The sequence below is a fragment of the Anopheles marshallii genome, chromosome 2 (genome assembly GCF_943734725.1).
Source record: "Anopheles marshallii chromosome 2, idAnoMarsDA_429_01, whole genome shotgun sequence".
Taxonomy (NCBI): Eukaryota; Metazoa; Arthropoda; class Insecta; order Diptera; family Culicidae; genus Anopheles; species Anopheles marshallii.
The window spans coordinates 84,200,922-84,213,289 of record NC_071326.1 but is presented as its reverse complement, the minus strand read 5'-3'; the positions used below and the strand labels follow the sequence as shown (position 1 = coordinate 84,213,289).

General features: G+C 43.3%; 3 protein-coding genes across 3 annotated transcripts; 1 reads left to right on the top strand and 2 right to left on the bottom strand.

Annotated features, from left to right (window-relative positions):
- Nucleotides 1-7,006: 7,006 nt before the first annotated feature.
- On the bottom strand, nucleotides 7,007-8,527 carry LOC128718719 (ornithine decarboxylase 1-like). The gene is made up of 2 exons (XM_053812340.1): nucleotides 8,483-8,527; nucleotides 7,007-8,329 (listed from the first exon to the last, which is right to left on the bottom strand). The coding sequence occupies exons 1-2, from the start codon at nucleotides 8,525-8,527 to the stop codon at nucleotides 7,007-7,009; spliced, it is 1,368 nt and encodes a 455-aa protein (XP_053668315.1).
- Nucleotides 8,528-8,743: 216 nt separating this feature from the next.
- On the top strand, nucleotides 8,744-9,940 carry LOC128707578 (uncharacterized). Its single transcript, XM_053802534.1, has one exon. The coding sequence runs from the start codon at nucleotides 8,744-8,746 to the stop codon at nucleotides 9,938-9,940; it is 1,197 nt and encodes a 398-aa protein (XP_053658509.1).
- A 247-nt stretch (nucleotides 9,941-10,187) lies between these two features.
- Nucleotides 10,188-11,610, bottom strand: LOC128708562 (ornithine decarboxylase 1-like). The gene is made up of 2 exons (XM_053803539.1): nucleotides 10,406-11,610; nucleotides 10,188-10,335 (listed from the first exon to the last, which is right to left on the bottom strand). Exons 1-2 carry the CDS (start codon nucleotides 11,608-11,610, stop codon nucleotides 10,188-10,190), a joined length of 1,353 nt encoding a protein of 450 aa, XP_053659514.1.
- Nucleotides 11,611-12,368: the final 758 nt, after the last annotated feature.

Here is a 12,368-nt window from a genome sequence, read left to right as displayed (position 1 = left end):
ACATTCCAAGTCAAACGATATCGATCATCCAGTCACTTCCAGTAACCATGAGTCGAAGGATACGATGTCAACTCACCGTATGACGGTGCGGGTACGGATTCAGGCGTTGGAATTACGAACCTTTGATTTTCAGGAACCTGCCACGACACCTGCACGGAACCACACGTACAGGCAGACGAAAGGTACCAGGTGCGAAAATTCCCCTTTCCCCGGATTTCACTGGAATCACATAACGAGACCCACCTCCATCCATCCATTCAGTGGATCCATCCAATGACAAAATGGAGTAAAGCCGGATATGCTGAGTGTTGGGGATGTAAGGGTTTTGGGGGGGGGGGGGGGGGGCAAATGGAATGCCGAACGATGGATCCTCACATCCATCTGCCAAAAGCAAAAGGGAGACGAAACAGAAGCTAGGATATCATAGCTTGAGCGTGGAGCTTACCTCACGGGAACAAATGTCAAATTCTTCCCGTGAATTGCCTCAACAATCCGATACATTCGCCCCGTGCAAAGGAAAGGTAAGCAAAACTGAACAACCGTACAATTCTTCATGTTTTCCATTCTTCGCTCACCCTTTTCAGCGCCGGGGATATATCGTAAACCGTATTCAAGCACTTTCAATCTTTCTTCAAAAATTTAGCTTCCTTCAGGGTGCGCTTTGCCATGGCAGGTAACCAGCTTCCATCGTTGAGGCTCTTGGCCACATACAGGAGACATCTGTACGCTCCGGTATCTATCCCACCCAACCGATCTGACACTATCGCTTCCAGGCAGTACCAATCCATTTCCGGCTTGTTGTCTACCCCTACCCGTCTGACAGGGGCGTCTGTCCGCGGGTTGAATTCGATGCTATGAAACATCAATTCTCGATGCATATGCAACTTCCTGCCACGACGACATAAATCCCTTGTCACTCGGATCGTCGACAGTGGAAAGATCCTACGACGGAAAGGCATCTTGTCGACCAATAAAATGATGCATACGACGAATTGCACCCGGATTATGGGCTGCACACCCAGGCCGGTTCTGTGCGGAATTGACACTCTCATGGCTTGTCGCAAAATCGTACGAAGCCAGCTCCATCCGGACGCTGGTGCAGGGTGTGTATGGCTTTCTAGCATTCACCAGACACAACGTCAATGTCATGTGTCGAACCAAGGCGTTCCTTCACATCGGATGCATGTGTCTCGTCTTGTTTACGTTCAGCATCCCTACGCAACCCACCGACTGCTTCTGCCGGCCGGCATTAACGTCCTGCATCCTGCTGGACACGGAATATTTGTGCATTTATTTATCGAACATTTCGCCGCACGTTCCAAACCAAACCCATGGGACATTGAGAGACAAGGTTTGTTTTTTTTTTCGTTGTAGTATGCAACCGGATGATATTTCCAGCCAGCCTCAGTTGTCGACATTTTTCACATATTTTTGCTAGATTTATCGATGAATGTGATTTGATTTGGTTTTATTAAATTGTGTTTACTATTCTCGATTTAATTTACGAATCTAGCCATGTTTGTCTTGATTTGGTCTTTTTAATTACGTCGTCTAAAGCTTTTTCTCTTTACCGTTTTAATTACTGTTGGACTCATAGTTGTATAAACTTTTATGTTAAAAAAGAAACATAAAAGAGATGAAATTAACTCTAAAACGCTACATAAATTAGATTCTTAAACTAAAACATATATGTATCAATAAACAATAACAAACTGTAGATGGAAATGAATAAGAATATAGCGTTGATAACAATCCTAAAACCATGTATTTAACACATAAAAACTACAAAACCCAACATGATACCAACATTGATCGAAACTTTATACTCTAGAAAAAATGTATTTAAAACAATATTATAAATTGATAAATGTTCTAAACTTGTTTTTTGAAAACCATTTTAATCCCTTTGTTACCAAATAACACGATTATGTTGATGAAAAACAAAGAAAATTAAATAACAATATATGTGTGTGTGTGTTTTTTTTTTAATTAAATTGTTTAAAACGATATTTTTGCAATCGCATGCATTTTGCTTAGGTTTAACACTTATTTACGTCACACTTGTGGGCCTTTTCCATGCCTTGGCAACGTGTAACAAAATCAATTATTTATGTACCAAACCACCACTTTGTATAAAGGTGGTTACGCACGGTTGTTTCTTTTATCCTTCCATCCACAGCAGCGAGCGGCAAATATTCACTGTCCACCATTGAACCTTTGTTATTTCTAGGTTTTGCATATTTATAATTGAAATTTTTGTCCAAATTCTTCGCGTGACACCGGTACGTATACAAAAGTTTCAAAAAAAGAATTGCACCATCACCAGCATGGTGATACTGGCAGTATTTGGCATTTCGGCCCTACTGGCAGTATTTGGCATTTCGGCATATCTGATCGTTCCGTAAAATCCTAAATAAAAACAACTACAATCTGAAACCAACAGCACACAAAAACCGATCGCTGATATCGAATAGTTTGATCGAAAGAAAGAAAAACAACTCCACTTGATTTAACGCTCACCAGTGCAAATCCACAAATTGACTAGAGGTTCCATATTTTTTTTGTGTGTTTGCATCGTTCAATGACGCAGATTGTTGCCATCCTTTCAATATAGCTCAATTTACGCGCAACATACTTTACGCGGTTCGGTTTTGCCAGTGCGTTCCTTCATTAACTAACAAACAAACGAACTAAATCGGCAGTGTGCAACGTTGCGGTCGGTCATCGGTGTGTTGTCATGACTCATTTATCCTTTCCCATGTCTACTTTGTTTCAGTTTTTCATTGAACTGTGTGTTGATAGATTATTCATTCCTGTAAATCGAAGCAACGCACTGTCGAGCGCACCGGCAATAATTTAATACTTTTTGTGAGGTGCAATGCACTACGAAAAATAAAAACACCCATGAATTGTGTATTAAATTACATGTTGGGAAAAAGTCCCTGAACGGTTTGTGGTTTTAGAAAAAAAAAGTAATAACACTCTGGCACGCCAATTCGTTAATGTTCGGTGGAAAATAATGTATTCCACAACATTTGTTTTATGAATAGCAAAAAATTTAACTGTTATCTGTTTTCATCCAAATTTTTAATCGGAAATTGTTTGTACAATTTGCAATTGGTTACTGACGTGATGCCAATATCAGTAGCAGCAGGAGCAGGTATTTTTTTTAGCCAATACATAATAAAGTCTCCGTGGCACATCCGTGGTCTGATCATTCTATTCCTTCCATTTCTAGATTTGTTTACTATATTTGTAATAAAACATATAATAATAACCAGTGGTACTCAACCATCTCTTTATTCCTTGAAGATTCAGATCAGATCGGAAGATTCGGAGTTCCGTTTGGTAGAGCATTGCATTGCAAGCTCGATTTTTCTAACTAACTCTTGTCTTTCTGGCAGTTAAGCAGGGTTGTGTGGTACAGGTATAATTTAACACTACTTTACATGTAGTGTAATTGTACCTACCTTTAAACACATTATATTTTAACCATTAATTATATTTTTCGGTCCCGTGTGTGACGATCCGCTACAATGACCAGCTCTATGAGCTCCAAAATCCCATCCGGACCAATACCCGAATGCAGAACTGACTATCCGGCCTATGTCGTTCTTTGACTTTATTTACCCGTAGCTGGAGAGTCAGTACTGCGTACGGGTGATTGGTACGGATGCGATTTTCGACCAGTCCTGTCTTGTGAAGACCAACCCCGCTACCAAATACACCACCGGGTGATCTCTGAGTGTTGTAGTACCAACAGTAAAAGAGAAAAGAAAAAATCGTTGATAGCACAATAATATTTCTTCTAAAGATACTGTATTCTGTAAGATACAAGCTCAAATCAATCAATTTGCATCCCAAGTGTATTGATTTGTTATGCACTCTCAAAAATGATTGTGAGCGAATATTCCAGAGCGGTCCAGAAGTTTCAATAGTCATAAAATTTTGCAACTTGAAAAATGAAATACATTTGCCTTCCATATTTCTACTTTCTTTCCGTTGATGATAGGATGATTTTCGTTAGTATAGGATAAACGTCCATTATTAACCTTTAGTTTTTCTTACTTTCTTATATTTTGTTAAATAAACTTTCTGAGCAGTCCAATCGCTAAATCCCGGTATCTACGTGCAAAAATGGTTAGAACTTGGAAATTGGTCAACCGATTGGTATACCGATTTTTTACCGATTTTTTTACCGAACCTCCATTTCTTACAATCGGTTATTGAACACACAGGGACACATTTTGTGGAACTTTTGAACCCCAAGCACTAACTTCGGTAGCACATTTCCCACTACAAGCCTTGACTGCAACATTTATGCAAAACATGCGGATTTGATGAAGTGCGCACGCTACGATAAGCTGGTAATTGAATCAATCAATCCCATCCCACCGTGAGGCTGACTTTGTTTCTTCGCTGGTGTTATGAAGATGTACTTCCCGGAAACAGATGGCATTAGGCCAGCTGTTATCCCTGCGATGGTCCGGAATAATGATGATCCGTTCACCCATCTGAACGCAATCGTCTGACTCGGGGAAGGTTCTGCAAACTGATATTTAATTAGCATCATTCCATCACTTTAACTAGAATCGGGTAGCACGGCAGAAAAAAGTTCCTGCGTGCGTTCTGATAACATCCTCCCTGAGGGACCGAAGTTTAATTTCATTTCATTGACTTGGGAAATTAATCTAACCAATAATACAAATGATCCATCAATCGACCCGATCTCCGGTCAAGTTTCCCTTTCTAATCTACTCTTTAACGGGTAACTTCGGCCTAATAACGTGTTTGGATTAATCGATAGCCTACTGAGCAGAAAACGTGCGGAGAATTAAAGAGAGAAGCTTTTCCTTCCTGGCACTGCTTGCTACTCCTGCTATAATTTTTCGAATGTAAATCCACGATGAAGTGACGGACTATCGACAGTGGCACTGTACGCAAGTGAATCAATTTCCATATTATCGGGTTAACACGTTAGGGTTTTACGTTACCTTTTGTTTTGTTCTTCTTCAGTTTTATTTTATTCATCACGTGATGACAACTTTTGGCAATTAACGCTAATTGTTTCACAAAGCCTGCCCAAAGTAACGAACAAGATTGGAAAACATAATGCAAAGAAGATTAATGTGAGAATTTTGCTATTTTGAGAATTGCTGAAATTGCTAGATTTCATTACTTGAAGAATTTCTCGAATGTAATCGATTTTTAATACACCGGACAAGGCATTTCATTCCATTTCGTTGTCTGGTTGATTGAATTGTTAATTCAATTTCTTTTCCCATGGCCTAGTTCCAGGTTTTAAAATAACACGTTCGTTCAAACACCGAATGGAATGATTGTGCTTTCAACGTCCACACTAACAGGAGGAAGCGATATAAAAAAAATGCCTTTTCGACCCGAATGTTGCACAACATTTTTGTCCCCAATTTGTTCATCACTTTCCATTAGGAATCATACGGTAACTTAATTAAACCATTGTTCCACTTTAAGTAAAATTTTAGCTGACAGCTGACAATTAGTGCATAAAACACATTCAGCGCAGCTTCTGTTTGTGCATATTCGATACATTAGCATACTTTCCAGCCATAGAGCGTTTCTAGCACCAAGCAAAAAATAAAAGTAAACGTATTAGTATACTTTCTTTTAACACGCAACAGGTTAGTAAACACGTTTTATGAACAAAAGAATTTCAATCCGCAATCGTCTGCGTGTAAATATCAATTCTAGGTAAATGAACGTTCGCACAAAAATGAATGCTCGGCATGAACACGGATGAACTAACCTTTGCACCATGGTAAATTGCCTACGAAAAGTGGACCTTCACATGTTGGGAAGTTACACTTGAATTAAATTGGGAGTAGCATTTGATTACCGAGCAGATTGCTGAAGCTGAAATTGTTTAGCTAATTTAAGGTAAATCAAGCTCAGAAATAAACCAAAGTGTTCATAAGTTATCCATTAACCAATTACATCCCAGCATATGAAATTTCAAACAAAAACAATCTTTGCTAACAAGTTTTCGAACTAAAGTGTTTAGTTTGTTTCATTTTTTAATACCAGATGATAATTAACAGTTCTACAGTTCGACTTCTGAAGATGGCCTTATGAAAATAATGTCTTAGCTCCGCCATTTTGAATCATGCCTAGATGGATTACAAACTTTCATGCCATTTCGATTAAGATTTTGTCCCGCGGGGATGCAACCGGTTAAACTAAATGGATAAAAATACAGATACGAGTGCTTTCCTACTTTAATAACTGGTTGCTTTTCGTATAAAAGCTTATTTTTCACACCTCAAATTCAGGAGGTTTTATCGTGCATTTACGAGTGCTTTCTTAACATAGCCCGTATTGCATTCGGTAACCATGTCCGGAATCCCAGCAGACCGTCACTTTTGAAGATATCGCATAAATTAACTTCCCAAAATCGTCTATGTCCAACAAGCACTACCATTCAGCCAACCAAAATCAACCTTTCCGGTCGGTTAATTGATTCGTTACTTTTGTTGCAAATCAATTTCCCGCCAATTGAATGCACTCGGTGCTGCTTGAATACTGTGAAAATTGTGCCCTTTTTGCTACAGTTGTTATCCATTCATAACATTCCTCACCGCTCATCGGCTCATGAATGAAGCACTTGAATGCGATTGTTTTTTGTTTTTTTTTGACTGGCTGTGTAAACAAACGATTAGCGCACTCCAACCTACCATGAATGCATTCGCCCCGGCACACGTGAAAGTCCACGTGGGCACTTGCTGGGGGCACCGTTTTTCGGATTTTTTTTAACAGTAAACAATCGTTTTTTTTTTCTTCATTAAATATTTTCATGCCGTACGGTGGAGAATGATTTTATTTACTGTATTATTACATCACTTACGCTGAAAACTTATTCTTGTAACTAATATTCAATTCCACCTGTCACAGAGCAAATGATTGATGATTACACATTTAGATGTTAATTTTTAGCTGATTACTGCACACGAATCGTACACTAACGTAATGTCTATCCACGTGCTGCTTTAACCGCTGCCGCACATATATAATTAAGCGTTCCTCTCGTCAGACACACCTTCACGCTGGACGGCGTGAAACCATTATGTCCCCGGCCCAGCAGCTTACCGTACGCGCCCTTGTTGTGAAAAATGAGACAATCGCCAATCTCATGCTCGGGCAGGAAAATTTCCTCACGAATTACATCATGCTCGCACATGGTACGACCGTAGATCACCGATCGTACGCACGCCGCGCCACGTTTATCCTCCGGTACCACCGGCGTATTGGTATGCGCGTCACACCAATCGAACGAGTCGTACAGCCCATCGTCCACGTAGTATCTCACGCGCAGCAAACCTCCCGCGGTGTCCTTGTCGTACGATTTCGCCACCACATTCACCAGTGCAGTGACGGCAGACTCTACGTAATATCTGCCCGGTTCGGCTATTACTGTGATCGGTCCGGTTCGCGAGCGGACAAACTCGTCTAGCGCTTTGTTAATGTGGTGTGTGCACTGCAGAAAATGCTCCCCATCCGCACCGGGATAACCTCCACCAATGTCCAGCAGGTGCAGCTCCATCCCGATCGATCTGCCCATGTCGACGATTTCCATGGCCTTCCTTATGCCGCCGTAAAAACACTCAGCGTCCATGCTGCCCGACCCGACATGGAAGCTGACACCAACCACACGCAATCCCCGCGCTTTGGCATGGTGCAGCAATGATCGTGCGTCTCGATCGGGATCACAGCCAAACTTTCGTCCCAGCGACAGCTGTGCCACGCGTGCATCGTGCCGTATCCGTAGTATGAGCTCTGCTTCTGGGAAGTACTGCGCTATCTTGTCCAACTCATCAGCACCATCGAACGTCATCCGTTTCACGGCGGTCTGCTTTGCGTACAGGATGGAGCCGATGGATTTGTTGGGATTGGCGTACACGATACGATCCGGTGTAACACCCAACCCGAGAACGGTTTCCAGCTCCACCCTCGAGGCACAATCAAATCCACAACCGAGCGCCACAAGCAGTCGTAAGATGGCCGGATGGCTGTTACATTTTACCGCGTAGAACGGGGCTACGGTCGGTAGAAGTTGCTGCCAGTTGCGATGCTTGCTCACGATATCATCCAGGTTGAGCACGTTCAGCGGTTCGCTGGTCATTGCCCGTTTCGAGATGTGCCGGATCAGCTCCTCCACCGAGCTGTGTTCGTCGATTAGTACATAGCCGGGATCCATCACACTTACCGAACCGGCACGCAGGGTCGATCGACGCAAACTGTCGAACCGGCCGGCATTTCTGCCCACTCGACACCGTGCGGTGAGATTTCCGAGTATCTTACCCGCGGATTACGAAGACCAGATCGGACTTACCGTAGCTCAAAACACTTTCCCAACGTTTCACGTGAGAAAAGTGTAATATTTCTCACGGACGGGTCTCACAAGCGGCCTACTCGACCGACATACCGACAGCCGATTCCCATTAATTACCTCGGTTAACAACCTCGGACCTAGCTCCACTCTAGGCCCACACATGTTGCTAGGCGTTTTGGATGGAAACTTGAGCGTGTAACGTTTACACTCATCACTGCACGCATCTTATCGATCGATCTCATCTTCAACCGATCGATGTCTGATAGAAGGCTTGAGGTACGTGCAATGCAGCTGTTCTACCAACTCTCTACCTGTACCTGTATAAAACAGGCGAAGTAACTGTCTGAGGATTTAGTCTAATGTGCAGTGCTTGTCTCGATGGAGTCACCTCCAGAAATTTCCGGTGCGCTTGCCTCATCAACAACCGAATGGGTGCAACGTTTTGTCCGCTCAGGGGACGCCGAATCTCCCGTGAACATACTGGATCTAGACGAGATCGTTCACAGCTACGACCGATGGAAGGACAGCCATCCGTACGCGGGCGCTTACTATTTACCCAGTGTCAACAACCATCCCACCGTACTGACCCTGCTCGGTAAACTTGGGCTCGGTTTCAGCTGTGCCTCCGTAATAGAGATGCGCTCCGTCCTAAAGAATGGAGTCACTCCCGATCGCATTGTTCTAGCCCACCCTGCCAAAGCACCAGAAACGATACTGTACGCAAAGCAGAAAGATATTCGGCGAATCGTTTGTGACAGTGTGCAGGAGATCGGCAAAGTACACCGCCTATATCCCACCGCACACATTATTCTCCGCATCAGAGTGCTCGCTGGGCAAAAGTTTGGTTGCTGCCCAACCGATGGCGTTCGCGAAATATTCAACTACGCGGCATCTGCTGGAGTCACCATCGCAGGTATTCATGTTGCTGTACCACAAAACGGTGCGCTTGATGAGGTAGCAACACTGCGACGTGCTCTGCAGATTGTCAAAGATTCGATTGATCAAGCCAGCAAGGCTGGGTTAAGTGACATACGGCAATTAATACTCTCCGGCACAGAATCCGTGTCAGCGGAACAACTGCAGCACACACTAGCCGAGTTTGACGTTGCTGCCACCTTGCACATCATCATCGAAACGGAGCGACAGCTGGTCCAGTCCGCCGTTACGCTCATCACTTCCGTCCAGTCGAAACGGGTAATCCGTCAAGCCGGAACATCGGGACCGGTGCAAGAGATAATGTATTTCATCAATGACGGCCGATATGGGTCATTCGAGTGGTGGAACGCTGTTGATAAGCATCCAGTCATATTTCGCGCCAACAGTACAGTGTCAACTGCAGCTTCGACACACCCCTCGTCGCTGTGGGGCCCGTCCTGTGACTCAGCTGATATTGTTTGCGAGCGGCTTGAGCTGCCGGAGCTTGAGATCGGGGATTACTTGGTTTTCCCAGCGATGGGAGCTTACGGGGTAACGCTTGCTTCGTGCTTCAATGGGTTCCCAATCCCGAAAACCGTCGCCTGCGCAAGACTAGAAACAACAAGGGCACTTGTTGAAGGCTCGTTGAGCGATGTCTAATCTTACGTTCTTAACAGTACAATCTTATGAATGTGGAGCAAAAATGTTCGTACTGCAAACAAATCGTCTTAGTTCTTCATACCATGCAGTGCGGAATCCCATCACGCTGATAGAAATAATGCTCATTGAAAGAACTAACAATTTAAGGTATTTCTCATAGCATTTTCTTGGACTTACAAATAAAACCTTTTCTAATGATTCTCTTTAATTTTGTGCAAAATGTATATATTGATGTACAAAACAGCCTTCAAAATGTATGATCCTTGGAATACAAATGAATGCGATAGCAGGACCCACTGAGGAACGGATGTTGTTCATCAGTAGCTCGTTGTCTATCGTCTGCATCATCGGTTATGGATTTTACAGAACCACCCGACAAGGTTTGTAATTTTTTCCTGAAAAAATATTAAATATGAAGCCTTAACTTTATTTTGTTCTCATACGAATAAGTTCTAACGATCTTACCAAGTACCTTCTCGAAGATACCCAATGACCTTGGGAAGGGCGAATCCGTTGAACTCGTTTGCCAGCACCACTCCGTATGCTCCCACATTTTCGAACACCACACTGTCCCCAACGTCTAGCTCGGGCAATTTATCCTGCGCTATTTGATCCAATACATGGCACGTCGGTCCCCACAGTATCGATTCATACATCTGTACGTTCAACTTAACCTCCACTACCAGGGGGACTACCTTTTGACCTTCCAAAGCAGTACAGTAGAACGTACCGAACACACCGTCATTCAGATAGTAATACATTCTCGTTTTCTCCGTCCCGTCCTGCTGCTTCTCCTTCATCACACGCTTCGAATCTACGAACGAAACCAGCGTTACAGCGGACGCCACGTAATACCGTCCCGGTTCGGCAATGATGCGAATGTTCGACTCTGCCGGGAAGTAGTGATCAATTGCCACATTGACCGCTTTCGCGTAACGATCGATCGGTTTGTTATTGTCACCCGGGAATCCGCCTCCGATGTCCAGCAAACTGAACTCGTACCCGAGCGTCTTGGCGTAGTCAAACAGATCCTTTGCAATCTTCACCGCATCGTAGTACACCTGGTGCTCGTCACAGTCGGATCCCACGTGGAAGCTGATACCGATCACGTTCATGCGAAGCCTGGCCGCATAGCGCAACAGCTCCGGAGCCTCCGCAACCGGATCACATCCAAACTTCTTGCCCAACGAGCATCGGACCTTCTGTGAGTCGTGCCGCATACGCAACACCAACCGTGCCTCCGGATAGTACTGGTGAATCTTTTCCAGCTCGACCGCTCCATCGAACGTCATCACGGACACCTGTTTCGAGCGGGCATACAGCAGCGACGCTATCGATTTGGCCGGTTGCGCAAAGATAATGTTCTCCGGCTTCACACCGTACCCGATCATGCGTTCCATCTCACCCTTGGACGCGCAATCGAAGCCCGTCCCGAGCGTCATCAGCGTCTGCAGTATGCGCGGATCGTCATTGCACTTGACCGCGTAGAACGGCTTCACCCTGGGCATCTTCGCACACCAGCCGTAGTGCTTCCGGACCACATCGTCCAAGTCGAGCACATGGAGCGGATCTTCATGCGGACCCATCCGAACGATGTCCTGTATAACGTCTCCGATGGGCATTTCATCGCTGATGAGCGTCAGATCGAACGGCGAACTGAATATCTTCATCTGTACGGCCTTATGAGAGCACAAATACGGAGAACCACTCTAATGGAAAGAAACACTGCAATAAACTTTTGGAACTGCACATCATCCGATAGAATGACTACTGTTAGACTCTGGTACTTATTGTCTAAGCTTTAAACACGCTCAAAACGGAACAGTTTAAAAAGCGCAAAAAAGCAGTAATAAAACATAAAACAATGGAATTTGTTGACAGTGTGCCTCAGACATTCAGAGACTCTTTTTTTACAGAAAAATTTATAATACATCTTTTCTAATAAAACCTAAAATAATACAACCTACGACGACCTGATCTGTCATTGCTATCATTCATTCATTTTTATGGCTAAATAGTCACTCCAGCTTGATACGGATACAACATCAACCAGTTGTTGTGTGATACACTGTACATTCCGTTAAAAGTATTGCATAAATCTAATCTGTCAAGCAAGCCCTGACAAAGGTTGAATGGAATTCGAAAGTACTTAACTTTATTACACAAAATGACAGACCAACAAACACACCCATTTTGGCTATTTTTAGCCTAATGGAACAAATTGCAATAGATCTACAGCCAAGCTACACCATATTCCTGAACAAAACATCTTGAAACTTTCGTGGAAAACTTTCAAACCACAATGGAAAGAGACTTTAATTGATAAAATAAGTGATGGAAACATTAAAATTAGATTATAAAAATGTAACAGGTTAACCTAATTAAAAATACAGAAAACAGCTTCACTTACACGCAATTCACAATTAAT

What these genes read in the sequence shown, in the direction of transcription:
- LOC128708562 (XM_053803539.1), bottom strand. Translation starts at nt 11,610, where the DNA reads ATGAAGATATTCAGTTCGCCGTTCGATCTGACGCTCATCAGCGATGAA. An exon ending in TATCTTCGAGAAGGTACTTG is followed by an intron (nt 10,336 to 10,405) that starts GTAAGATCGTTA and finishes ATATTTTTTCAG; the next exon opens with GAAAAAATTACAAACCTTGT.
- LOC128718719 (XM_053812340.1), bottom strand. Translation starts at nt 8,527, where the DNA reads ATGTGTGGGCCTAGAGTGGAGCTAGGTCCGAGGTTGTTAACCGAG. An exon ending in GTCCGAGGTTGTTAACCGAG is followed by an intron (nt 8,330 to 8,482) that starts GTAATTAATGGG and finishes TCCGCGGGTAAG; the next exon opens with ATACTCGGAAATCTCACCGC.
- LOC128707578 (XM_053802534.1), top strand. Translation starts at nt 8,744, where the DNA reads ATGGAGTCACCTCCAGAAATTTCCGGTGCGCTTGCCTCATCAACAACC.